At 55.4% G+C, this 24,961-nt stretch overlaps 9 protein-coding genes and 1 non-coding gene across 10 annotated transcripts; 5 read left to right on the forward strand and 5 right to left on the reverse strand.

Moving 5' to 3' along the window:
* Positions 1 to 203: 203 nt before the first annotated feature.
* Positions 204 to 2,720, forward strand: CC84DRAFT_1198501 (Zip-domain-containing protein; the record flags this gene model as incomplete). The annotated part of the gene is made up of 7 exons (XM_018181570.1): positions 204 to 208; positions 1,049 to 1,186; positions 1,236 to 1,337; positions 1,386 to 1,541; positions 1,594 to 1,828; positions 1,886 to 2,222; positions 2,274 to 2,720. 7 exons carry the CDS (start codon positions 204 to 206, stop codon positions 2,702 to 2,704), a joined length of 1,404 nt encoding a protein of 467 aa, XP_018032700.1. The 3' UTR covers positions 2,705 to 2,720.
* Positions 2,721 to 3,134: 414 nt separating this feature from the next.
* CC84DRAFT_t83 lies at positions 3,135 to 3,222 on the forward strand. The gene has a single exon. It is a non-coding gene; the product is annotated as a tRNA-Cys (tRNA).
* Positions 3,223 to 3,524: 302 nt separating this feature from the next.
* Positions 3,525 to 6,871, reverse strand: CC84DRAFT_1152700 (uncharacterized protein). The gene has a single exon (XM_018176814.1). The coding sequence runs from the start codon at positions 6,630 to 6,632 to the stop codon at positions 3,867 to 3,869; it is 2,766 nt and encodes a 921-aa protein (XP_018032701.1). The 5' UTR covers positions 6,633 to 6,871; the 3' UTR covers positions 3,525 to 3,866.
* A 1,097-nt stretch (positions 6,872 to 7,968) lies between these two features.
* Positions 7,969 to 9,291, reverse strand: CC84DRAFT_1179258 (uncharacterized protein; the record flags this gene model as incomplete). Its single annotated transcript, XM_018180402.1, has 1 exon — positions 7,969 to 9,291. One exon carries the CDS (start codon positions 9,289 to 9,291, stop codon positions 7,969 to 7,971), a length of 1,323 nt encoding a protein of 440 aa, XP_018032702.1.
* Positions 9,292 to 10,169: 878 nt separating this feature from the next.
* Positions 10,170 to 11,673, forward strand: CC84DRAFT_1262285 (uncharacterized protein). Its single transcript, XM_018185143.1, has 4 exons — positions 10,170 to 10,451; positions 10,505 to 10,661; positions 10,710 to 10,867; positions 11,007 to 11,673. Exons 1-4 carry the CDS (start codon positions 10,223 to 10,225, stop codon positions 11,570 to 11,572), a joined length of 1,110 nt encoding a protein of 369 aa, XP_018032703.1. The 5' UTR covers positions 10,170 to 10,222; the 3' UTR covers positions 11,573 to 11,673.
* A 782-nt stretch (positions 11,674 to 12,455) lies between these two features.
* On the forward strand, positions 12,456 to 14,706 carry CC84DRAFT_1126571 (Six-hairpin glycosidase). Its single transcript, XM_018175746.1, has 2 exons — positions 12,456 to 12,655; positions 12,862 to 14,706. Exons 1-2 carry the CDS (start codon positions 12,508 to 12,510, stop codon positions 14,589 to 14,591), a joined length of 1,878 nt encoding a protein of 625 aa, XP_018032704.1. The 5' UTR covers positions 12,456 to 12,507; the 3' UTR covers positions 14,592 to 14,706.
* On the reverse strand, positions 14,677 to 18,577 carry CC84DRAFT_1126573 (ARM repeat-containing protein). The gene is made up of 7 exons (XM_018175747.1): positions 18,198 to 18,577; positions 18,048 to 18,148; positions 17,856 to 17,993; positions 16,770 to 17,806; positions 16,249 to 16,721; positions 15,228 to 16,201; positions 14,677 to 15,133 (listed from the first exon to the last, which is right to left on the reverse strand). The coding sequence occupies exons 1-7, from the start codon at positions 18,369 to 18,371 to the stop codon at positions 14,887 to 14,889; spliced, it is 3,144 nt and encodes a 1,047-aa protein (XP_018032705.1). The 5' UTR covers positions 18,372 to 18,577; the 3' UTR covers positions 14,677 to 14,886.
* A 130-nt stretch (positions 18,578 to 18,707) lies between these two features.
* CC84DRAFT_1167402 (uncharacterized protein) lies at positions 18,708 to 20,719 on the forward strand. Its single transcript, XM_018179174.1, has one exon. It carries the CDS (start codon positions 19,123 to 19,125, stop codon positions 20,644 to 20,646), a length of 1,524 nt encoding a protein of 507 aa, XP_018032706.1. The 5' UTR covers positions 18,708 to 19,122; the 3' UTR covers positions 20,647 to 20,719.
* A 322-nt stretch (positions 20,720 to 21,041) lies between these two features.
* Positions 21,042 to 22,036, reverse strand: CC84DRAFT_1189587 (uncharacterized protein; the record flags this gene model as incomplete). Its single annotated transcript, XM_018181066.1, has 3 exons — positions 21,042 to 21,416; positions 21,469 to 21,815; positions 21,871 to 22,036. The coding sequence occupies 3 exons, from the start codon at positions 22,034 to 22,036 to the stop codon at positions 21,042 to 21,044; spliced, it is 888 nt and encodes a 295-aa protein (XP_018032707.1).
* A 760-nt stretch (positions 22,037 to 22,796) lies between these two features.
* On the reverse strand, positions 22,797 to 24,210 carry CC84DRAFT_1208376 (uncharacterized protein; the record flags this gene model as incomplete). Its single annotated transcript, XM_018182158.1, has 4 exons — positions 22,797 to 23,454; positions 23,523 to 23,620; positions 23,742 to 23,947; positions 24,091 to 24,210. 4 exons carry the CDS (start codon positions 24,208 to 24,210, stop codon positions 23,057 to 23,059), a joined length of 822 nt encoding a protein of 273 aa, XP_018032708.1. The 3' UTR covers positions 22,797 to 23,056.
* Between the last annotated feature and the right edge of the window lie 751 nt (positions 24,211 to 24,961).

The raw sequence follows: 24,961 nt of genomic DNA on the forward strand, positions 1-24,961 counted from the left end.
TGAACCCGATGCTGATTGATGCTTGCTGCAGGTATAACACCTCTTATACTTTTCAGCATGGATCTACGCTACTCTGCCTATGGGCACGTGAATTCACGTACCTTTCGCGCCGAGACTGATAGTCCGCCAGGTGTTCTCCCAATTCCTACTTTTGCCCACGATGATGGTCTTTCCCTACCACCCAAGCCAAGTGTTGGGAAGCCATGGAGTCAGGCGTGGCATTCACTAAGCTCACCATGACCAGCCAAGGCCAGAATTCCAGGGAAGACTCAGTCGATGGCGAAAGTGGCGGTAAAAAAGTACCTTGATGTCCTGAGCGAACGAATGTGGTTTTCCTGCCCAGGTAATGGACCCCGCAGAGGCCGACAGTGTGGGCAATCGTCAACCCAGAAAATCGCATTCGTCGCTGTTGCATACTGCCACGCGCTTCCCTAGAGCATAATCTATACCAGGTGTTGCTTATGTAGATATTCGGTATCTCAGTTTCCCAGGCTGTATATTTCTCTTACACCCGCCTTGAGCCTACGCACTAAGCCCGTCGATATTACCTATGTACCACCCAGCCCACCCACCTTTCTTTCTTTTTCCCACATCTACTCAATGACACGCAATCCTACTAGAGCATTTGGGTTCTCCTCCGAGTATCCACCCAAGTGCATCCCACTCGGCCCACACTGAAGTAATACCCACGCCTCATTCACCGCCAAGCCCAGCTCCAAGCCCAATGGCGGACACTATTTCCCCAGTGTAGGAAGACAACGCCAAGTTTGGGCCCGCCCAAGAGAGGATACAGCAGTCCGGCCGAATGAAGCTCTTTCCGCCAAGTTCTTGGAAGGCCATCAGGGTATGCGCTGAGCTTGGCGCGAACAACTTGGTGTGGGCGGAGAACGGCATTTCTCCATTGGTTTACTCAGTAGCGGAGACTTATATTCTCGGACTTGAAGATTGGGTGCTGCGTGCTGTTACTTGTGTGCAGCTACAACAGTCGACACTCGGTTACAGGAACAACTCAAGCGTTACACCGTCATACAATGCTCTCCGGTACAAGGGTTGCGGCTTCAGCCGCCCTGGTCTTCCTATCTGCGAGTGTTGCTGCACAGAGTACGACTCCGGCACCGCCGACAACTTCGGCAGCGGCGCCTTCGATCACTGCTGTCTCGGATTGTCACACTCATTCTACCGTGCAGTGGGTCTCATGCTGCCATGAAAAGACTGTAGGGCGCTGACAGACACAGATATTGTGTCGCTGGTACAGCTGAGTACGAAATCGTGGGGCCCACAGCAACAGAAGAGTTTGAGGCACAGTATACTGATTGCCATTCGCATGGCAGCAGCACGTGAGTGGTCTAGCTAACAGGCACTCGGATCGTTGCTAACCAACACAGGTACTGTGTCAACTCAGCAGGCGAGGATGTCCAAATCGTCGTCGAAGGTGCAGAGAGAACGGAAAGCGAGGGAGAACATGCTCATGAACATGGAGGCGAAACAGAAGAGGGCGATGCAAATGAAGGAGTGCACTGTCACGAACATGCCGGTATTCCGTAAGTATTATCCTCCCCTTTCACTAGCTCCCATTCATAATAATCCTCCTAGACACTGCACTGGCGGTAGTGAATCAGAAGCAGCGCCTACCTGCCAACGGATAGACCGCGAATACAACAAGCCCCTCCGGCTCGGATTGCTCTTCGTCATCCTTGTGACCAGCGGTCTCGGAGCCTTTGCGCCTATTATCATGACGCGATTCACACGTATGTCGCAGCGCAGTCTGATTTTCGTGGCGGCGAAGCAGTTCGGTACTGGTGTCATCATTTCGACTGCCTTTGTGCATGTACGGTCCAATCAATCCACCTATCCCAAATACACCACACATGCTAATCCGGCACAGCTCTTCACCCACGCCGACCTCATGTTCAGCAACGAATGCATAGGCGAACTGCCCTACGAGGCAACCACAGCATCCATCTTTATGGGAGGACTCTTCCTCTCCTTCCTCGTCGACTACATCAGCAAGCGCTTCCTCCTCTGGCGTCAGAGCAAACGCGGCGGAGAACAAGACACAGAGGCCACCGCTGCTCCCACTGCCGACGCAAAAACCGCCAGCCCAGCTAACAGCGCCGTCATCCCTGCCCACGGCCACAGCGAGCACGTAGATCTACACGGCGACGCGGATGCCAAAATCAACGTGCTCGTGCTGGAAGCAGGTATCATCTTCCACTCGCTACGTATGTTCCTCTCCGTATTTCTATGTTGGGAGAGAAGCTAACGGTGAAAAGTCATCGGCATAACCCTCGTCGTCTCCGGCGACGCCTTCTTCATCACTCTGTTCGTCGTCATCCTCTTCCACCAAATGTTCGAAGGCCTCGCGCTCGGGACCTGCATCGCCGGGATTCCTCCACAGGCCGCCTCAACGCTGGTGAAATTCCTCATGGCGAGCAGCTTCACGCTCGTCACGCCCATCGGCATGGCCATCGGCATCGGCGTGCTCGACAGGTTCAACGGGAGCGACCCGTCGACGCTGATTGCGATTGGCACGCTGAACGCGCTGAGCGCGGGGATCCTGGCGTGGGTCGGGATCCATGAGATGCTCGCGAGGGATTGGCTGCATGGTGGGCTTGTGACTGCGGGTATGCTGAGGACGGGTGTTGCTATGTTTTTCTTGATCGCCGGAATGGTCGCGATGTCGGTGCTTGGAAAATGGGCATAATCTACACGGGAAAAGAAGCGGTATGTGGGATTTGATGTGAGAATAGACGAGGGGGATAAGGTACACTAAATATCACGTGATCCAGCGATGCCGGGACCTCAGGGATGCCGTCAACCGAGTGCACTCACACAAATTACCGAGCTCCTGGAAATCCAGATATCATGATTCACCCCATGTTGCTTCCATCATCATCCATTAGTGTCGCAAATCGCCAACACTCCCCATCTGGCAATCCCCAACGCTATCGATAACAGGCCTATCAACCCTTTGTTACACAGTATTCGCTTACCAGACCCCGCTACACCCCACTTCCCCTTTGCCCCACCTTGCCATTAGCTTCGCTCCGCTTCCCAGTCCATTCTTCATCCGCCTCCGACTGTAATTGCTATATATTATTCCATGGGACTTTATTTGCTATCGAAACACTTCAGCGGCGGTAGCTCAGTGGTAGAGCAGCGGGCTGCAGTCACCAAACTCGTGGTTCCTGAAGGTCACCAGTTCAATTCTGGTTCGCCGCTTCATATCTTTCCTTTTTGTTTTTCTCCAGCACACCAGCGATGAAGGTAAAGCTCCGTTTCATTTTTAACACCTGTGTTCGACCCAGCGAGTCTAGACTTGGTTTGGTCGAGCTCTGATGCGGAACGTCCATCGTGTTGCTTTTGTTTGCTTGATGCTGAGTGTTCTGGCGGTGACTTTGGTTAACACTGACTGACGATGCTGCTTGGAACAAGTTGAATGGAGCGCACGAAATACTTCAGTATTCAGAAACTATGGTACGTAGTGAACAGGGCAAAGCCGCCTGTCTTATACGACGCGCGCCGTCCAGAAAGGTTTGCGCATTCGTGCTGCATATTGCGCCATGTTGAGCATCACGCAATCAACGCTGTGCCCACACGGCTGCGGCTTCGCGCATCTGCATAACACGCCGCAAGGAACAAAAGAAATCTCTAGATTTTCTGTCAACCACAGCTATCCAGTCTACTCGCTGCGCTGTGACAAGTCCATCTTCCACGGTTCATAAACAAAATCTCCCGCTCACAGTAGCGCGCTAGAATCACCAGGTGGGTATATAATGCACTCCCGACGCCAAATCTCAATAGCAGCAGAACCCCAGACTCCAGATACACCTTCAGACACACGAACAAATAACATCCCTCTGCGTCTACATCACAACGCAGTTAATCTTCTTCTTCGGACTGCTCGTCTTCTCTCCCGCATTGCCTCCCCTAAGATTCAGCCTCGACGGTGCCCTCGCGTGTCCTGTGCTCACGCCTGGCGGCGCAGAAAGCGGCCCAACATTCGGTTGCGGCATTGTGTCGCCATGTGTTGTCAGCCGCGGAAGGAGGTTGCGTCTGGCATTTGGTGGGGGCATGCTCGCGCGGTTTGGTGAGGCGCCTGCGGGCATAGGCCTGCGCGGTATGCTGACCACTGGTTCGGAACCTCTTCGACCGTTGGAAGAATTGATGATCGGTGGAGGGCGTAATTCGACTGTACTCTCGACCGCCCTGCGTGCTCGGAGGCTAGGACGCGTGTTCGGCCGTGTTGCATTGCTGTAGTTTGATGCCGTGGCTTGATAAGCAGATCGGTGCTGCGACGGTACCCTGGGCATTTGTGGGGGTATTTCCAGTGGAAGGTTTCGGCTCGCAGTAGAACTACGTCTTCGACCGGGATTCGAATTTTCTGGGCTTGGGAAGGTAGTTGGATGTAGAAGGGACGGGCGACGCTGTTGCGGAGGTGTGACAAACGTTGGCGAGACGGTTCGTGTTGATGGTAGGTCGGTCGAAGACTGCGATTGCATGGGGCCTCGAGACTGGTAAGGATGATTCGGTGCCATGGGAGGCATAAACTGCGCCAGATTCGTCGGCAGTGCAGGAACCGGTGGTATTGCGGGTTGAGCGTTACTAGCTGAGGGGCCTGACACAGGTGGTGCTCCATTGGGATGACTTAGGCTGACACTCTGAGCGGCTTCTGCGGTGGCAGTATATGCCGGGGGTGGTGGAACCCAATTGTCAGCATCACTCTCATGGGGCATTTCCCGCATGCCGTCTGCCCGTCGGTACTCCAAGGGTCTAAAGGGTAACGCTCTGAGGTGGCGCCTGTTCGCAGGAGAGACTGCAGCGACTGTAGCGGCTCTTGCTAGTGACATTTGTGACCTTGGCTGTTGGTTGTCATAAGGCATCTCGAAAGCAGCTTGGGCTTCTTCGGCGGTCAGCTCATCCTCATCGGTCGGTCGGCGAATGGACGTAGGTCGTTCTCTGTTGGCTGATGTTCGAGCACGAACTGGCGCAGAGCCAAGTCTGGAGTTCCGGCGGCTACCGCTGCTGTTGGCATCCTGAGCTCTTCTTTGGGCCAGTGTCCTAGTCCTCACTAACTCTACCTCACGCTCAAAATCGATTGCTCCTTCGGGGAGCATCTCTCCTGGACAAAGTGGATCCAAGTCATACTCGGTTTTCGTAGGGCGAGGTACAGCGCTGCCGGCAGGCTTTGACTTGTCAAAATCCAGAACAATTACAACACCCTTTGAACCAACTGAAGCACCGGGCACTTCGTCTGCAGACGCAGTGCTGGAGTTTCCGACAGCAATCAGACGCTGTACGTTCGAATTAATGGTGACCCATCTCAAAACGCAAATTTCCTGATAGGTGTTGGGACCATCACTTAATATCGGAATGCAGAAGCACGGCTGGATTGGAGAGAGGTCGGATTTGGTGGTTGACTGGAAATCCCATTCTGGCACCTGGTAGATCCAGATGCTGGTCATGCCTCGCATCCTGAGTGAGACTGCAGCTAAGTCGGCGTTCGGAGAAACGGCAGGCATTGCATCGTCGACAAATTCGGATCGCGTCCACCGCTGTTGATCAGGCAGAAACATTTTTCGCTGGGTAAATCGCTGGGTCGCAATATCGTATACGCCCCATGTATCTTCCTGCGAGTTGAAGGCGAATAGCTCATTGACGTGGCCCGTATCTGCATCCGGAAGGAGTGTGGCTTGCCGGGCTATCTTTGCGGTTTCCGGAAAGAGCATCGACCCTGTCCAGAGCGTATCTGGCGATTCGGGGATCGGTACGCCCTCCTCATTGAGCGGGCCATCGAAGAGGCCAGGTAGGACGTACAGCGAAGAGTTTGCGGATTTACGTGCGTAACTCGTAATGAGCAGCGTGCGGCCATCGTCGGAGAATTCGAGCGTGTCGCCCACTGGCCCTGTGAGCGTGCGACGCGCCGTCTCAGGGGCCCCAGGGCCAATAGCCACGACCTCTATTCCAAACTTGTTTCCGGTAATCATGATGAGGCCGTCGGGCGATATCGCGACGGCTTCAGCCTCGTGCACCAGCGAAACGGTCCGCCTCTTCTTGATCTGGCGGTCTTGCTCGCCGTGGATCTCATACAAGTCCACCTGCGACGAGCGCGACAAGACGGCCAGCAAGAAGCCATCTTCTGTGATGTCAATGGCCACGGGCTTGCGCTTGACCTGCAGGGTGCGGGCCCACAGGCGCGGCAGTTGGGTGCTCTTGACCAGCCAGATGTTGGACGACGAGTAGACGGCGACGAAGTTGCCCTTGCGCGAGACATTGAAGTCAAAGGCATCGGGCAAGGCCGACGAGGAGGCCGTGTTGGAGACGAGCTCGAGGACGGTGAGTGCGGGGTGGGCGTGCGGCGAGGGGCTCGTCTTGGTGGCAGCGTTGGGCCGGTCGTCGTCGGTCATGGCCGAGGTGCGGGCGGTCGAGGTGCCAGACATGCCAGAGGACGACGAGATGTCCGTGTGGCCCGCGGACGAGGCCGACAGGTGCGTGTGGATCTGCTCGTCGTCATCCTGAGAGCTCAGCGACGCGGTGCGCGAGCGTCCGTAGACAGCAGGTGCCTTTCGCCTGTAGTCGGTCTCGAGAGCCAGCGTCGGTCCGTGGTCAGGCGGTGCTCTCCTCCCCACCATCTTCGGGGCAACAGCGCGCGGCCGTGCGATGGCGATGGGCGACGGGGACGGGGACGGGACGGCGGTTCAGGGCGGCGGTGGTGACACTACGACGACGCAGAGCATTCCGGCGTGTTGTCTCTTCCGCTACCCATGAGGAGAGAGAGAGCAGACAGGCCAGCAGTAGCGATGGCGTTCACTCCGAGGCAAGTCGCTTGCGTGGTAGCGTCAGACCGTGACCGCAAGATCACCGCCGCTGCATCCACAGGCCATCCTTTGCCGTCTGCTGGACCCACCCCGGCGCGCTGATCCATGGCGCTCAAACAAGCAGTTCCAGGAGGACGGCTAATTATAGAATGCCCATCACGTGCAGGCCACTTGAATCCTCGGGCTCCCCGTCCCCGGCCCGTTCCTCTGCCCCTGCTGCGCACTCAGGATGCAACGTCAAGCGGGCCTGCCTCTGTTTGGCACCGCATCTACATACACTCGACGCTGCCGCACCTCTCGAGGCTGCGAACAACGGAGGCTCCATGCCGAACCAAAATCCGCCAAGAACGCGGGTCCCATTACGCTAGAACAGCCCTGGAACAACCCCAACGCCCCAAACGCTGACCAGGGCTGAAAGGCTGCACTGAGTTGCAGTGAGGGGCTGCACACCACCACCCGCCGCCCGCCTTCAACTGATAGGGCCTTACGCCTTGCATCGCTGCCTTGTCCGCCCCTCGCGCAGACGATGTGCGCTCCTCACCCGCCGTGTTTCGCCGCTTCGTTCGTGGATGCGTACAGGCCTCCGCCGCGGCCATCAGCAAAAAACAAGCACCACCACCAATGAGGCAAAAGCCGGTCTGATACGAACGCCCCCATCTGCTTGCAGACAGCCTTTATTACAGGACAGCCTAGCTACAGCGCTGTGCTGCAAGAGGCCCACTATCGTGAAAACGAACAAACTTTCCCGCAACTTTCTTCGTGTTTTGCCACACTAACCGTGTGCCACCTACCGCCGATCCTGTCATATCCGCCTGCATGCAGGTGCAGCCGTCTGGTCGAATCGCTTTTGCCGTTTACGATACAATCTATTTTTGTTGCTTCTCGCTCATCATACATCTGGCTAGTGTCCCGGATTGAAAATCCAGCAGGCATCATGCTGCAAAACTTCGTGACTTGCGAACATGCTGCGTGCTCTGTCCGTTCTCTTCCGGAAGCAAGGGGCCCAGCTTGCACGCGGACGCTGCATGCTTACGGCGGATGTGGAAAGTGTGCGAATTCTTGTCCCGTACGATAATCCGGTCCTCCCTTTATGCCTCAGATGCACTGCCACTCCGCCCCCACGCCACTAACTTGGACATCAGTTCCTAGCTTATGAACGCCTTCTGAAAAATGCTGATTGGATCGAATGAGCGGACGGAATCGTATGAACCTGAGCCTGTGCACCCTTTGCAGGCTCATGGGCGGAGAAGACGATGAAGAACGGCACGGCCAGCATTGTCGTATCTGACTCCGCTTGGGCAGCGGCAGCGGCCCTTGCGCCAATACGCGCGAGCCTTTCAAGACGACTTCGGTCGTATATTGATTGGTAGTGAAGATGTAGAGTTCTTGTCGACACGCTGCACTTTTCCTGAATAGCACGTTGCACCGTTTCCGCGCATGTGCGCTGCATTATGTGCAACTCTTCATGCGGATCTGAAAAATCTGTATAATTATGCGTTGCTTGGTCTTCCGATGGCAGCAGCGAGAAAAAGGCTTGGATGGCAAGATCGCGCACATGGTCCGTTGTTTCGGGAGCCTCTGGTGGAAGAGACCACCACTGCTCCCAAAACAGTCGCGGACCCTGGTGGAGAATGAACCACGTCACCCATGACTCACCTTTGCGAATCATCCTCGGGGCGTCGATGCCGTGTCCGAAATCGAATGGCCATGTTGGATTTTTCTTTGAAACAGATTTTACCGTCGATTGCTGTCGAGAGGATTTCCCGACCCTCCATGCTCCTGAAAGTAACATGAACATCATGATGTAGTCCTCTGCCTCGTGGACAGATATTGTCTCGATTAATTGCAATCGTCGCTGCAACACCAGCTCCTCCCGAAGCCGCACAGTCTCGCTTTCGTAGCGCGATGTGTGTGCCGTCAACCACGTGGCTTTCTTGTCCGACATGGAGAGGACATCCTTTGCATCCAATCTGTATATATCCGACGAGATATTGGATAACCGTCCCAAGATTCGCCATCCGCTCGCGACTCTACCGCGGAACACTGTACCAAGTGCATCTTCGGCGGCTATCCCAATTCTCGGACCCATCGGTTGCTCCTCAAAGATGAAACGATGCCTGTCGACCAGTATAGCCGCCAATTGCTGAGGAATTCTTTCTTTGAGCCACGTCAAGTTGTACCCGGAGGGAGCAATAGGTGGCTCTAAAAGTAGCTTACTCCCCGGGAAGGTACACTGGGCGACTGAGGGAATGATGTGGGCTGAATATCTCGAGAAAACATTGCGAAAAGTAGCGCATGTACCACGCAAGGCGAAGACTTCGTCAATGCGACACTGGGAGAGAATAAGGATAAGAACGTCGTCGGGCAAACTGTTCAAGCGCAACAGGTGGCTGCCACCCGTGTGATCACCAGTCCGACGCTTGAATCCGGGTATGTTGTCAAGAAATCGGTGCCGTTTCCCCTCAGCATCCATAGCAACTGTGATAAGGCCAGCGGCCTGCGACAGTACCGTGTACGAGTGCAGTCGAGCGTGTGTGTCAAGGCGTGTTGTGAGCGCGCGGTTCTTCGTAGTGGCACGCGACTTCCGTGATGGCCCGTGCGCTGTCGTCCCTTCTCTTCTTCAGCTGTCCACATCGCAATGCTAGCTTTATGCATGGTAGTGAATGCTGGCTCACGCATTAAATCTTGCGATAGCCATGCCGCTCCCTGCTCTATTTTCTTGCCGCCGCATTGACCGGGAAAGTCGAGGCGGTGCTCCTCTTATCTTCGAAGCTGCCGAGTTGATACCTCGAGGCTCTGCAAATATGCACACCAGAGAACGGCTATGTCTTTGGAGTTGCTAGACATTCACTTCCGTATAAGCGTCGTATCGTCTCACGAGCTGTACTGACCAACACGAGCTTCGGAGGTCAACAGCCGTCCTATTTCCATTGACTCCCGCAGACCTCGTATTTTCGCCTAACCTTGCCCCAAAGGCGTTGAGCGTACCTCCAAGACTTCAATCAACGTCAACGCGGGCAGAATATGGCCAGGCACCCAGACTCATCGTTGAAGGATCATAAGGCCTTGCACGGTCTCACGAAAAATGTTGGTCCATCAGGTCTGAAAAAAAAACCATGTACAGTCCATTCGCTGTCTTTTCAGCTCTTGCTTCCTAGATTGTACACGTGGGCCAAGAGGCGCTACCTTGCCGAAGCCTCAGACATCGCCTACCCTGGATGTAACTACGCCCAAAAGGGTGCTTTCTGCTTCGAATCTGTTCACCGGTTTTGGGCGAGACCGCTTGTCACTGGCTATGAAGAGGATGCCGGGCTGTCACTTGAACGGCCGAAGGAGGCGCGGGTGGAGCCACACCAAGCAGTGAGTGGTGGCTTCGCTGTGGGTCAGTCGGTGTAAGTCGATATATGTATCTCGTGCAAGTCAGACCTCGAAGTCTCAGTTCGACCATCACTGTGGTCTCCGAAATATCACACGCGACCATGATCTTTCAATTGCCCGTTACACTCCTATCGGCCTTAGCTTGTGTGGCTCTGGCAAACGTTATACCAGCCGATCCGACCATCACCCCCCCTGCGATATTGCCGAGACAGCTGGATGCGGCTTGGATTGGTTGGGTGCAGGACAATGGGACTTGTACGCACACATTGATTGCAAGTTGTTCATGAATGAGAGTTGACGAATTGAAGGGACTTCACAGTCATGCGATGCCGGCAACACCTGGTTCCAGTCAGGAAATTACGCTCAATGCTGTGCGGAAACATTGACAGCATGTCCCGCCCCGACGGCCTGTGTTAGAGGCAGTCAAATATATCCCTTCAGTGGCACGACCATCACTACTGCATGGTAGGTGCAGACGAAAGCTTTGAGCTCACTCACGCTGATCTATGGCAGCACCGAAAACTACAACAATGCAACCTACAGTGTTTGCAATACCGCTTTCATCTTTGAGAGCTTCGGGGACTCCAATCCTAAAACTGATATTGTCTGCGGCGACAAGTCGCAAATCTGGAGCTATTATCGATCAGTTCCAGCTTCAATCACCGAATCCCGTGAGTATCAATATCGAGACATATCCAGCATTCAAGCACAATTCTACATCCTGTATCATACCTAGGATGGCGATGAATTAGCACAACAATCCTTAGATCATGCGCCAGCAGCAGACCTCTCGGCTAACGCTATGTTTAGCCTCTGCGAGCGGCGCATCCGGTAGCAAGAGCTCATCTGATTCGAAAGCTTGGATTGCCGGTGCCGTCGTAGGACCCATTGTTGGTATCGCACTCATCGCCATCGTTGTGTTTCTCCTCATGCGCCGCCGCAAGAAGAACAAGCAGGCCAACGTACCGCAAGCTGGAGGAGCAGCGATCGGTCCTCCTGGAGTACAGCAGCATTACAACGAGGCTAAGCCACAGCCCACAGCCCCTTCATACGGCCAATCGCCTCCAGGCGTAAACGACACCTACAACCAGCAAACCTACCCTCCGCAAGGATATGTGCAGCAGCCCACCTCGCCGGCACCACAGTATCAGCAACAGTATCCTGTGCCGAACTCCTCGCCACCGCAACAGCAGCCATACGGCGCGCCGATTTCCCCAGTACAACACCAGCAAAGCGCGTACGCCACGCAAGACGCCAAGTTCGGCTATACCGCGCAGCAGCCGCAACACCCCAACGCGGCGGAGCTGGGGGGTGTCGGTAGTCCGGTGGGCGGGCAGCATACGTCGGAACTTCCCTCCCATGAGAGGGGAACGTAGAAAGTTTTCTAGATAGTCATTTTACTACAGCGGAAGAGTGGACACTACCATTATCTATTGAAACAACTAGGTTGTACTTGACAAATATGTGATACACAGCGAAAGAATATACACTATCGTGATACTACACTAGCGTCACATAGCCACCTCCAGATCCGCACCTCCACCTGCCCGAACTCGTGTCCTTCATCTAGGCATCAAAATCACGTGCCAGGCACCCACACACGTGACCCTACCTGCTGCCTCCCCAGCGCTCCGCTAGGACCTCCCACCCACCTATATAATCCGTCCACCTCCCTCGCCCTCCTTCCCCTCCCCATCCAAGTGCAAGGGCATTAACCGCAGCAGTGAAGATTCGTCTGAGCTCGGTTTTTTGCTAGTTGAAAATTACAACAATGGCTGCTCCTGTTGGCCCGTTGGGTCGGCAGGGAATTTTTGGCGAAACACTACAAAAGATGGAGACTTTTCACTTCGCCGTCTGGCGGTGTTGGACGCGAGGGGAAGAGTGGGCGACATTGAAGTGTGCTGGCTGGAGGGCCGTCAACCCAATCATGCTATTTACTACACGTTTGAAGAATCTATCGAATAATATATATGCCAACGAACCGATCTTCTGGCTTGTTGTTTGTGTTTTGACGGTTTCCCCTCCGGGCTTACACGTGGAAATGGAACGGGACCGGGGGCTTCACTACCGGTAGCTCATGCAGGGTTCCGCTGCTAAAGCGGCCTCGGCTGTCCAAGTACCGGTAGTTTCTCCAACCTAAGGGTTACTTCATTTTTAGAGTACAGGTTAAGATGGACAGAACAAATGTGTTGCCGAATATGTAGTGCCGCATAATTCCTGCGTCTCGAGGGTGGCGCTCCTTCCGACCATCAATGAGACCCGTATGCAGGCGGGAGGGCGCGTGGCTTGGCCAGGGCTTGGATAACCTCGCATGCGTTTCCCCGCCTTCGCAGACTGCCTCGCAGCCTCAACTCTCACTTCGCATTGTATCATGTCAATGCGATCTCCGTGCTGGCGGCAGCGGGCGGTAGCCTTGTTGCTTCTCGGTCTGCAGGTAGCTTCCGTGGTTGGTCAGACTTGTAAGTGAAACGCTCCAAACAAGTCAGCAACCAATCGTTCGATCGGACACGGCCTAGCCTACATTGCTTTCCACAACTTTCTTCTGATACCATCTTCACGCATATAATAGACGCTCCAGGGTATATACTTCGGTTGATAAGTTAGCCTAGGTGGAGGACACATTAGCACAGCCTGTGGCTTTTTGCAACGTTCTAACAGGCGCTAGATCACGTACTCCAGCCAGGCTCTCCAGCCGGATCCAGCCAATCACCACTTTCACACATTGCTACCGATCATACACTTCATGACCTACATGATGCTCTATCAGTAATGCAAGACCAATACTTTTCCCTCTGGATTGGGAAATGGACCACGGCAATAGACTGGACCGCTGCAGTCACAAGCACCCACCTTGCCGCAACGCTACGCTCACTGTCAGATTCACTCTCCTATACCATGCCGGGCACCTTCGCCAAATCGCAGAGGCTAGACGTAGAAGCGCAGATGGTAGAAAGCGAGATCAACAAGTACTTCGGGCATCTTATAACATACTATTTCGGACAGGACTACTTCGCCATCCGCATGCAAGCTTTCGACGATATGCTGTGGGTAGTGCTAGGGTGGCTCGAAGCGATCCAGCTCATCAAGACGCACTCTGAGAGACACTACCGAGATAACGGACATGGGAAAAGAGCTTGGCATGCACAGCAATTCATACCTGCCTTTGCGCACCGCGCACGCGTGTTCTACGAACTGGCAGAAGAGGGCTGGGACTGGGAACTCTGCGGCGGAGGCATGACGTGGAACCCGCGCCTCCTCCCGTACAAGAATGCAATCACGAACCAGCTATACATCTCCGCAAGCGTCAGCATGTATCTCCACTTCCCTGGCGACGATAATTGCTCACCCTTCTTGGGTGCCGCCGAGAGACAGCACCCAGACTGGACCCTGCGGTACGCAAAAGAGCAAAACCCCATGTCCGCGTGCTCGGAGTCGGCCCATGAACCAGAATATGACCCAGTTTACTTGCAAAATGCGATGGATGGCTACGACTGGCTCGCAAACAGCGGCATGCGAAACGCCGAGGGACTCTACACGGACGGCTTCCATATCCGCGGGTACGCGCAGAACCACAGCAAAACCGAGTGCGACGAGCGCAACGAAATGATCTACACTTACAATCAAGGCGTCATCCTATCAGGTCTACGCGGCCTGTGGGAAGCAACAGGGAACCTCTCCTACCTGGACGACGCTCACGAGCTTGTGGCAAACGTGATACACGCGACAGGCTGGACGGCTGCCAAAATCGCCCCCTTCTCCTCTTCACACAGTAGCACTTCAAAAGGCGAGAGAGCAGGAGCAGGGACTCGTGGCGCCCTCGGCGCAAACGGCATCCTGACTGAACTCTGTGACCCGTCCGCCGCCTGCAGCCAGGACGGCCAGACGTTCAAAGGCATCTTCTTCCACCATCTGACCGCCTTCTGCGCGCCGCTGCCGACGGTGCCCGCAAGGAAAGGGAAAACCCACGGAGCGAGCTACGAAGTAGCGTTGCTGCATCGCAACTCGTGTGATGCGTACGCGCCATGGGTGGTGCGGAACGCGCGTGCTGCACTGGCGACGCGCGATGCGGAAGGGAAGTTTGGCATGTGGTGGGGCATCAGAGACGACTCGGAAGGCGAAAGTGAGGGAGATGGAGCAGCGCTGCCGAGCGCTGCGCTGGATTATAGGAATGATCCGAGGGTGCTCGGGACGGGCAATTTCTCAGCGACGCTGCGAGATGCGAGTGGCGAGACGATAGGCAAGCGCAGCTGGACCGACGACGGCGATCCGAATGAGCGGGGCCGAGGGCGGACAGTCGAGACGCAGGGCGGTGGCGTCGCGGTTGTGAGGGCGATGTGGGAGTTTCTGAAGTGGAGAGGTGATTATGATGATCAGATGGCTGCGCTTGAACTGTAAGTCTTCATGTGGGAGAAGGCTCACCTGGAATTACAGGCCCAGTATGTTCGGGGTTTTTGTTTTTCGGATTTACACTTAAATTTCTGCATGGGTATATACGATCTAAGCCTCAATTAACGCACCCAGGGCCGCCATCGCGCTCCTCACGCCCTGGAATTCCACGTCCGCCGCCTCGCTCCTCTCTGCATCTGCGGTCCTCCTCATCCCACTCGTCTCCCTCTTACTGTTTTGAAATCCCGCTTCTAAGTGGATCCAAGTCTCCCTGTCTTTGCAGTTCTCCGTTAACAAATCATTGTTACATAATCCCCAAATCGCCAAACCCCTTCAGCACATCCTTATCCACACGGCTCAGCCAGTCCTCCTGGAACCGTGCCTCGCCGCCCACAGTTTGGATAGCGCCCTGCAGGTGCTCGCGCACAAAAGTGACGAGGTTGAGGCGATGGACGGGGTCGGAGTAGAGGAGGATGCGTTTGCGGGCGTCTTCTGGGGCTTCGGGTTCGATGGGGGCGTAAGGGTTGGGTTCTTCGGGCCAGTAGAGCGAGCTGTGTTTCGTTAGCAAATTTCTCATTCACATTTTCAAACTATGCATATGCAAGAGAGGACTCAAAGGGGAAGGGAATGGGAAAGTGCACGTACTCCGCGGTCTTATCATCCATGCCATCCAGCAGCTCGCCCAGCACATCCGTCCACATCGCAACCAGACTCTGCAGGTGGCCCAAAATCCAGGGCGCGCCCGTCTCCAGGAGGCGCGTCAGCACGAGCGCCATTAGCTTCTTGTTGGGCGGGTCGCCGATGTTCTCGATGTGGCCGAACCACTCCTCCAGCAGCCAGTGGAGCGTCTTCTCCAGCTCGACGCCGCCGACAGAGGAAATCGCCTCGAGCAGGATCGCGGGAGAAGCGAGACCGATGCGCGCCAGCACGGAGAAGTAGTCTGTTTCCACCACGCCGTCGACAGCGCGGGAGGGCATTTCACGCAAGGGTCCGTGTGACTGGTGGTGTGTCCACGCGCCGTGGAGGCCCTGCATTACCTTCGCGAAGAAGTTGGACGAGATGAGGTCACCGACGAGCACTTTGGTGGCCTGTTCGCCACCGAGATCGTCGGCGCCACGGATGATGCACATCATGAGGTGCGAGACGGCGCCGCTGGCTTCGGGCTTCAAGCTGCCCAGGAGCTCAGACAAACAGCGGATCAATTCTGGGCGAAAGTTGTCTGCGAGGACGGCTGCGGGAGCGAGGAGTAGATATGCTTCGGTGATCTCGATGGCTTTGCGGAGGGTGTCGTTGTCCATTGAGAATAATGGGATTAGATATTGGAGGAGGTTGAGAAGCTCTGGAGACGTCGGTTCGGGAGCAGACGGTGTCTGCGCGATGATGGATGACCACAGGTCTAGTGCGTCCTCTAGCAGGTAGACTTGCGTGTCGGAGCCGGGCTCAATGGCGCTTTGTATGATGGGGAGGAAAGAGACGTGGAAGGAGCGGGACTCGGCTTTCATCGCGTTCGTTAAGCGGGAGAGGATGGTGAGAATGGCCTGCTTCATGAGGTGCTCTTCGCCAGACTGCTCCCATAGCGGTGGGAGGAGAGCAATAATGCTGTTAGCATACGGCGTAATCTGTAGAATGTCAGGAAAGCCACCGTTTTGCACCGAACGTTACTCACGTTGTGTTCGAGCCTCTCCACGATGATGCTGATCGTGTTCAGCAGCGCCATCTTCGTCTCTTGAAGTTCTACCTCCTGCACCAAAGCCATGAGTCTATCCAAAATGGCTGGTGCATGTGGCACGAAGTTGTCGGCCTTGAACTCCCATTCGTCTGCGATCTGATGAAATTTTCTGCCAGCGGTAACCCGAACGACTAGGTCGTTTAGTGGGTCATTCTTGTTCATCAAATGCTCGAAAATCTGATAAACAACGGGCTTGTTATCCTTCGCAATCTTAATGGCGATCCACTGGGAAAGAATGATGGCAATGCGGCGTCGGATGATGTTGTAGCCAGGCTTCTGCTTCTGGGCCTCCTGCACTAACGTGTTCGTAATGAAGGCGTCGAAATCAACGTGATCGTGGAGTACGTCAGCCGCTAGACCAATGGCAGTGTAAACAGAGTCCTTGAAGAGTACGTCCTCGTTGTCCGGGGCTGTTCACAGTTAGCTTGCGCAATTCTTGAGGTCGAGTGGATACTCACTCGCGACCGTCTGGAAGACTTGAAGAAGAGGCTGGATGATCAAATCTTTGAAATTCTTCGCGAGATCTAGAAAGAGTTTCTCTGCGCAAGGCCGGATCGCGAATTCCCAATCCTCGGCGCCCTCTTCCATCTTCTCCCACTCGTCGGGCTCTTCCTCCCACATGCGGAGATCGCTTGGCCTGAAAACAAAGAAACGCGTAACAAGGGTAGACACCATCTCGCGGACGAGATCGTCAGTCAGAAGCTCTTGCTTGACCATCTGTACAGCCTTGGTGCGCTCGTCTTTCTCTTGTTGCTGACGGTAGCGGAAGGTCTGCACAGGATAAAAGACCATCTTTACGCAGGCGCGGACAACTAGCAACCCCTTCAAGCCTAAGCGCTCAAAGATGGGCGCGTCGTCTTCTTCGTCGCCATCAGAACCGATTTTGGCAGCTTCTACCGACTTGGAGCCCCAGGTCTCACCAAGACGAGAGACCAAACCCCAATATGCGCGAACCAGGTCTATTGAGTCGGGCATGAGGACGAAGTCTGCAGGGTGTGTTGTTGCCATGAAATAATGAAACTTGGAGAGCTGCATCAGGTGCTTCTCCACAAGTCTGCGAACTGGCGGCGCAAGTGTGCTATCCTCCTGAACATACGGAATGAACTCGCCGAAGAAGGTGCGCGAGAGTGTCCAGAGCTCGTGTACATCTTTTTCTCGCCCTGGGAAGTCATAGCTGCTTACAACAAGCCGGCGTATGATCTTGATTACAATCAAGCTGTTCTCGATATCTTCGAGGGCTCCTCCTTCATCGTCTCCCCCTTCGCGGAAAAACTTCTGCCAGCTTTGCACCTTGCTCACGTATATGGTTCCTAGTACGTTGAGGATCTCGGGTGCAATGTTCTGGAGATTTTCTCGTGTCCGCCGCAGTCGCCCCGTGGATAGCTCTTTGACAATGTATAGGAGGAGAAGGAGCGCTCGGGGCAGTTGGAGGCGGAAGGCGGTCGGCTCAGTCGAGACACGGAGGAATTGGATGAGTTGCTCGAAAACATCGGGCCTGCGAACTGTGAGAAGCTGCGGTACGGGGGATGCCATTTGATGCCTACCAGTCGTTGGGATACTCGAAGCGGACGATCTTAGCGACCATAAGAGCATTCTGCAACGCCAGGCGACTGTCGGCCTCGTTGACTGCACTCTCGAGCAACCGAACGCGGATGGTGTTCCGGTCCTCCTTGTTGACGGCACTGTTACAAGTCAGAGTGTGCTCCCACAAATTGCCTCTGCGGTGGTAGCCATACTTCTGAGCTGTCTTGCGCCAGTACTTGTCGATGCCGTTCTTGAGCTGGATAATGGCCAGGTACCGCACTTCATACGGGAGGGACTTGTCTAGAAAGACAGCCTGTTAATGTCAGCTAAGTTACCTATCCAGAATGACTTGGAGAGCATACCTGTAACAAGGGATAGTATCCCCGCGCCTTCTCCCACTCCTGCAGCTGCTTCGTGCCCGTCTGTATCTGGTTTGGATCCGTCGACGACGCAGAGCGCAGGACATGGAAGAGGATGCCCTCAGTCAGAGGGTTCGCCTCGGCAGGCACCTCAATGGCGTTGAACTCAACATCCATGGCTGCGATCTCTCAGGGACCAAAGTGCGCGAGTCGGCGTCGTGGCGGGGTCATGCGAGCTTTTGAGCGGGCGCGATTCAGCGGCGGTTTATGTGGGGTGGTGCGGGCCACGGGTGCGTTGGCAGCGGCCTTTTGAAGGTCGAACGTGTCCCGCTCACCCAGGGAGTCGGAGCGAGCATGAGGCACAAGCTGTGAGAGATTGTTTACTCGCGGGCAAAGACGTCGAAAAGTGCCCCGCGGCGCTCCCTATCCACGTCACGCAGCATGCCTGCTCCGAAGCAGACAGGCGCGTCGGAATCGCGTTCCGCAGCTGCTCGTGACGCTCGTCTGGAGGCGCGAGATGCACAGCAACAGAAGATTCACTGGGCTGAGAAGTCATACGACTGAACATCCAATTGCCACATGCCGCCTGTTTTGCCGCTGCATAGCTGCGCATAGCTCAAGTTGCCCAGTCGCCGACAGACACCTCGGCCCTGAACCTCGGCCCAACCTTCAGTGCTGTGGCTCACGCTATCACGTCGTCCACGGCCAGCATAGCACCACCACCGTTATCCAGCGCATTTGCGCCCTACACCTCCCGCACACCCGCTCGCATGACCGCGAGCACCGTCGATACAGCGTTCACATTCAGATTCTAGATACCCGCAGTAGCACAAGTAACCCAGCGCCGATTGTCTGGAGCCCGACCCGCGGAAAGCGTACATTCATCCCGTCTTCACGTTTGCATTAGAGATACCCTGTCAATGCCCCAATGCCTTCCGCCGACTTCGCTGCCGCCCAAGAACGCCTAGCCGCCCGCCGCGCCCAGCGCGCCCGCAAACTCCCCTCCTCTGCACCGCCCACCACACGCCTCCCGCTCGGTTCCTCCATCCTCTCCATATGGGACGCGATAAAAGGTCGCGAAGGCACCCGCCCGGCCTTCCGCGTCGGCCAAGTCGACGCCGAGCTTCTGGATGATGAGCTTCTCGGCCTGCTTAAGGGGCAGGTCGGCGAAGGCCTCAAATACTTTGGGCAGAACATTGCGGATGCGTGGGCGCCTGAGATTCTACTTGCGCTCCGCGTGGTGTTGTTCAAGCTGAGCATCTGGAACAACAGTGCGAGTTACGGCGCGCATTTGCAGGGCCTGCGGTATACCGACGCGCGCAGCACGGCGCCCGACCGGCCGCCGCCTGCGAAGTGGCAGAAGATTGCTTACGGGGTGGTGACGGTGGGCGGGCGGTATGCATGGACAAAGTGGGAAGAATACCTTCTCGCAGCTTCAGAAGACTACTCCCGACCACAGTCCGAGACTCTGAGCCTGGCAAGCAGAATAACGGAATACCTCGATTCAGCGCACGACATCGCCTCCCTCGCCTCCTTCCTTGTCTTCCTCGTAAACGGGCGCTACAGAACCCTCACCGACCGCGTGCTCCGCCTCCGCCTGACCCCAACATCGCACTCCACCTCCCGCGAGGTCTCTTTCGAGTACCTCAACCGCCAGCTCGTCTGGCACGCCTTCACAGAATTCCTGCTCTTCCTCCTCCCCCTCGTCGGCATCTCCCGCTGGCGCCGCATCCTCGCGCGCTCATGGCGCAAAGCCCGCGCCACCTTCCTCGCACTGCTAGGCCGCGCGCCCGCGCCCGGCGACACGGATGAGGACGAGGCGAAGCCCGCCGGCGAGCTGGGCTTCCTTCCCGAACGCACTTGCGCGATTTGCTACCGCGATCAGAATCCCACTACGCAGACGGAGCAGGACATCCTGTCCGCCTCCGCAGGCGGCGGCGGCGTCGTCGGGTCTGCGGCAACGGACATCACGAACCCGTACGAAGCAGTGCAGTGCGGGTGCGTGTACTGCTTCGCATGCATCGCACAGCGCATCGCGAACGAGGAGGGCGAGGGGTGGACGTGTCTGCGCTGCGGGGAAACCATCAAAGAATGCCGGCCGTGGGACGGCGACGTGCTGGAAACGAACCGGCAATCGCAATCGCAATCCAGCGGGGGCAATGGCAAGAGTGTTGGGTTTGTGGCCGTGGGAGGAGCGGAGGAGAGTGGTCGGGATGAGAAGGCGGGGCTTAGGGAGGTGGATCCTATGCCTGAGGAGGAAGAGGAGCGGGGTGAGGAAGATTCGTTCGTTGAGGAGAGCAGATCACGGAGTTTGGACTGGGGACAAGCGCTTGATGAGAGTGCGGAGTGGGCACGGGCGAGTGATGAGCAGAGTACGGAGCAGGATAATCAGAGTGAGGAGTACGACGAAGACGAGCAAGAAGAGGGCGAAGAGCTGGATTATGACCAATGAATGGAAATGTTGACCAGAGCATGTCATACAGTCCTGCACGTGCCATGTGAACTCCACTGTCAATTAGCTCGTTCGTTGCTCAAGTTTGCGGTCGTAAATATGCCCATTCGCAGGCTGTTGTTTTACGCTGTGGTGGCTTTGTGCCTTTTAAGATGAGGCCGAGGCTGGGGCCAGGTTTGGAGATACTTCTCCGGCCACATATCGTTCGCAGCTCATGTCCTCCCTTACCCCTCTGCAATCTCCTCAAACACGTAGCCTGCCGGACAGATCCGCACCACAGTCGAGGAAAGCAGCACAAACTTACCAGGGCTACCATCCCTATGACTTTCTACCCCTCCGCTTTCAAGTATGTGCCGCTCCTCAGCTAGTATTGCCATTGAACGATACCCACCCTCTCACACTCGCGCAAACTCTGCATATCTGGGCAACGCGGCCATCTTCTCCTCGGGACTGACAATCTCATCGAAGAACACCAGTCTGATGTTCTTGTCCTTCTTGCTCTTCTTCTCCGCCGAGGCTTCTGCCGTCGGAGGCTTCTGCGCATCCGCGATAAGATCGTCAAGCGAGGCAGTAAAGTCGGTGCCGGGCGGTGCGCCATTCGGAGGGAATGCACCTGGCGGTGGTGCACCAAAGGGCGGTCGCTGTGGGAGTCCGCCGGCGCCGGGGATACTGCCTGGTCGCACGGGGGCAACGGCGCCGGGTGGGAATTGGCCGGGGGCGTATCCTGCAGCGCCGGGCGGGGGAGCGAAGGGTTGAGCGGCAGGCGGAGTCTTTCGAGAGCGTTAGCAATATGTTCGACGAGCGCAGTGCAGCAGGACTTACCGGCTCGAGCTGGACGTCTGCAACAGGCAGCGGGAGCACGCCGTTCGCCCTATCAACCCTGTACTTCTCCGCGCGCTCCTGGATCTCCTCGAGCGTCTCATTCTTCTTCGCGCGCTTGGTTGCCCCGTTCAAGCCCGAGCCTCGCGTCGGGTTGCCCGTAGCCAGCTGCCGCGCTGCCTCGTCCGCAAAATGCGCCGCGGTAACCTGCTGGTTGTGCTGGTCGATGATCTCCGGGGGCACGCCTTCCATGCCGAAGATCTCGATATCAAGGCCGCCGCGGCCGGCAATCGCATTCTCGACCTGGTTCAGCTGCTCCTTGTGGACCTGTGTCATGTGCACGTTGAGACCTGGGGTGTGCGTGTCAGCCGATGGAGCAGAGGGACGGCAGTGTGCAATGCCAACCTCCGGCCGTGTTCAGACGGCGACCGCATTTCTCGCACTTGAAGTGCTTCGCCTTCTGGTGCGATATGAGAATCTTCAGATCGTCGAAGTCGCGCTCGCAGTAGAAGCACCATGGTCGCTCGAGCTTCTGATTAAGGTCGGGATATCTCTTCCTCTTCTTCGTCATCGTGGCTAGCTCGCGCTCGTGGAAACGGGCAATTGGATCTGTGATCGGATTATCTGCGCGCGCGTGAGGTTGACGGCGGCTTCGAGCTCGTCAACGCACGTTTGGAGTGGAGGGAGCTCGGACCCAGCGTCTTGGCGCGCTTGCCGCACGTCGTGAACTTTTCTCCGCAGATGCAGCGTCTGCCACCTTCACCCATCGTCCTTCCATCCATGCCTTCTTTCTAAGAGCATGCCCACGGCCACAACTAAGCACTGGCGACAAGACTATTTCTGCGCGTTTACCATTCTCACTCGCGCCCACCATCAGTATTTGCTTGATCCCGCAGTAATTCTTCAAGATGTCCTCATGCCACGGTCATTGTCGTAAGCATTGTACCAAAGCGCGATAAATACGCTTCAGCTTTATCAGGCCAATTCCAGTACACGCAACAAGCACAGCAGCCACTTGGTCTCACGACACCACCCACAAGTCCTTTCGGGGAGCATCCTGCATCGGCGCGTCTTGCGTTTGATGTAGGTTTGCGGCTGCAGAAGCTTCGTGCCCTTTGATTCTTCAGAGGCTGTTGCAAGAACAACCCTACCAGAGGTCCTTCATAGTTCACACTTCCTCGCTCTTCATGAGACTCCCTACGAAGAGTGTGACTCCTTGCGCACCTACATTCAATGATAGTCACCAACGCCATCGGTGAAAATACAAAAGTTATGAGCGGGTTTGGTCTGCATTCCAATTCGTCTTGGTGATACCATGTACCCAAACACCTAGGGTACTGTGTTGTAAGCTTCACAGGGATGCCTTTTGCGTTCGTACACATCTCTGATTTCCCCTGAAACCAACACGGTTAGGCGAGATGCCCGTCCCGTCACAAACATGCCCGTAGAGCCATACGACTGTTCGTTTCAGTTCCTGGGATAGTGTCCGTGGCATTGTCCACCGAGAATCCAATTACTACAGCCTGAGATGACGTAGGAAGCTTGTGTTGCACTGTACAGTCGTCCCATTCATTTATTGCTGCTGTAGGTCTTAGGGCTGTGGTACTTGCTTCTGCTTCCGCTCTTTGGATCTCTGCCCGGATATGAGCCCAAGCATGGTGATGGGCTTTTTACCAGTCGTTGCCTCAATCACACGATTGACGTGATCCAGGCACCTGTCAGAGAGGACATTCTCGGTCGACGGACCCAAGTTGCCAGGACGATTTCGCTTGGCATCCAGGTGATATAGATTGCCGTCGAAGGACTTTACCATGCAGATATAACGTATTGCTGGTTCTTCGGAGGCGAAGACTGAATCACCCTGTATAGCAATATCCGTGTACGCCTCCTCAAGAGGCTTGTTGAGCTCCAAAGCGAGGGCGTAGTTGTCAGGAGCGAGCGACATTTCGTTTGATATTACGAGTACATCGGTGAGGAAGCTGTTCGATCCTGGAACTCCATGTTAACATTTGAACCTGGTTGTTAGTGAAGCATTACTGCCTCCCACCACTACAGACCAAGCATCGAGGCTGGGGGTCCGTGGGATAGTGCATGCAAGATCGGATAGAAGCCGCATGCTCCATTTATCGTTTGCTCCAAGAATGGAACAGGGTGTCTGTAGCACAATACAGTGTCAGTCACTGTTCATGGGCAAGATTCTAGTCTAATGGATCGCGACGGTGGAGCGGTGGTTAAAGTGTGTGCGGATATCACTTGCCTCGTACCCGACGCTTTACCGCGCTGATGCTTCCCACTCATTGGTATCGCAACGATGAGAGTATGTTCTTATATTTTCGTCGGAGCTCCTGGCGATCCTGGATACTGTCGATCTCCTCGAACCGAAGGCCTTCCTTTCTGGCTCCCGCGGGCACTCCAAGCTTTCGAATGAGCCAATTCGAATGTATAGCGGTCGCATCGAGCGGAATCTATAACGTCGGGGCCTCTAGCCAGAGCAATTGTCGCGGTGCAGATTCCTATATGGCGAGTATAGAGTCAGTATGTATACATGTAATCAGTGTCGTGCAGTGTCCCAGTCTGCTTTCCCGATCACGTTTCCTGCAACCGGCCGGGTTTGCCAATACTCACATTGTGCGGCTGGCGTAGTATTTCGCAAAACCACAGGTATTCGCTCAAGGTCATATGATCAGATTTAGCGAACGGATCAACGGGAGGCGGGTAGCAGATCGACTCGAGTAGACTAGCCATAGTTCTGGACTTGGTCTTCGGTGTTGTGTATTCGCGATGCACGTGAACGATATTGCGGAAGATCTGCAAGCTGCATACTATGCTCAGTGGATATAGGTTATGCTTGACGGATGATGCAAGGCGAGGGTAGGGAAGAGAATGGTGGATTCTCGAAGCGGCGCGAAGTATGGCGGCTGCGCCATAGGGAAAGCATGCACGATGCGGCCAAAGTTCACAAGAGCGGGTGCCATCCCCAGGACAACAGAATTTGAACCTGTATACTGTATTCCGTAACTTTCGAATATCCTTGAGAAGATTGCTCCTCACTACCCTACTTTATGCCTACGATACCTACGATGCCTTGCCATGGAGTAATGTCTGGACCGGTGGGGACAGAACATCGCAATATGATCAGCTGCTGGAGCGACAAGCTCGCAGAACAGAAAATGCACCATAACTCAGCACTGCGCAAAGCACAATACCCACACGACCAACGCCCCGGTGCTCAAAAGCACCATGACATCCGTCCACACCCCAAGGTGCAGGCGCAAGATTAGTGCGAGTCAAGACAGGGTAGTGTATTTCTCAGGTAAGCAATAATCAAGTCTTCTCTTTTGCAACAGAGACTTCTTTCTCGCTCAGCTGTTCCTGTCTTAAATCCCACTCACTTTATACCCGCCCCTGAGGTACCGACATATTCATGGCATTCTAGTCTCTGTGTGAGGGGACGTCCAAATTTACATGGGCAGAGCTACTTACAGTCTCACCCCTC

The sequence above is a fragment of the Paraphaeosphaeria sporulosa genome (assembly GCF_001642045.1).
Source record: "Paraphaeosphaeria sporulosa strain AP3s5-JAC2a unplaced genomic scaffold CC84scaffold_9, whole genome shotgun sequence".
Lineage (NCBI taxonomy): Eukaryota > Fungi > Ascomycota > Dothideomycetes > Pleosporales > Didymosphaeriaceae > Paraphaeosphaeria > Paraphaeosphaeria sporulosa.

Excerpts from the sequence above, each read along its gene's own strand:
- CC84DRAFT_1152700 (XM_018176814.1), bottom strand. The coding sequence starts at position 6,632 with ATGGTGGGGAGGAGAGCACCGCCTGACCACGGACCGACGCTGGCTCTC.
- CC84DRAFT_1262285 (XM_018185143.1), top strand. The coding sequence starts at position 10,223 with ATGTATCTCGTGCAAGTCAGACCTCGAAGTCTCAGTTCGACCATCACT. Across the intron at positions 10,662-10,709 it reads ACGACCATCACTACTGCATG|CACCGAAAACTACAACAATG; the intron begins GTAGGTGCAGAC and ends GATCTATGGCAG. Across the intron at positions 10,868-11,006 it reads AGCTTCAATCACCGAATCCC|CCTCTGCGAGCGGCGCATCC; the intron begins GTGAGTATCAAT and ends CGCTATGTTTAG.
- CC84DRAFT_1126571 (XM_018175746.1), top strand. The coding sequence starts at position 12,508 with ATGCGTTTCCCCGCCTTCGCAGACTGCCTCGCAGCCTCAACTCTCACT. Across the intron at positions 12,656-12,861 it reads TTCCGTGGTTGGTCAGACTT|ATCACGTACTCCAGCCAGGC; the intron begins GTAAGTGAAACG and ends AACAGGCGCTAG.
- CC84DRAFT_1126573 (XM_018175747.1), bottom strand. The coding sequence starts at position 18,371 with ATGGATGTTGAGTTCAACGCCATTGAGGTGCCTGCCGAGGCGAACCCT. Across the intron at positions 17,994-18,047 it reads TGGCGCAAGACAGCTCAGAA|TGCCGTCAACAAGGAGGACC; the intron begins GTATGGCTACCA and ends GACTTGTAACAG. Across the intron at positions 17,807-17,855 it reads TTCGAGTATCCCAACGACTG|GCCCGATGTTTTCGAGCAAC; the intron begins GTAGGCATCAAA and ends CACAGTTCGCAG.
- CC84DRAFT_1167402 (XM_018179174.1), top strand. The coding sequence starts at position 19,123 with ATGCCTTCCGCCGACTTCGCTGCCGCCCAAGAACGCCTAGCCGCCCGC.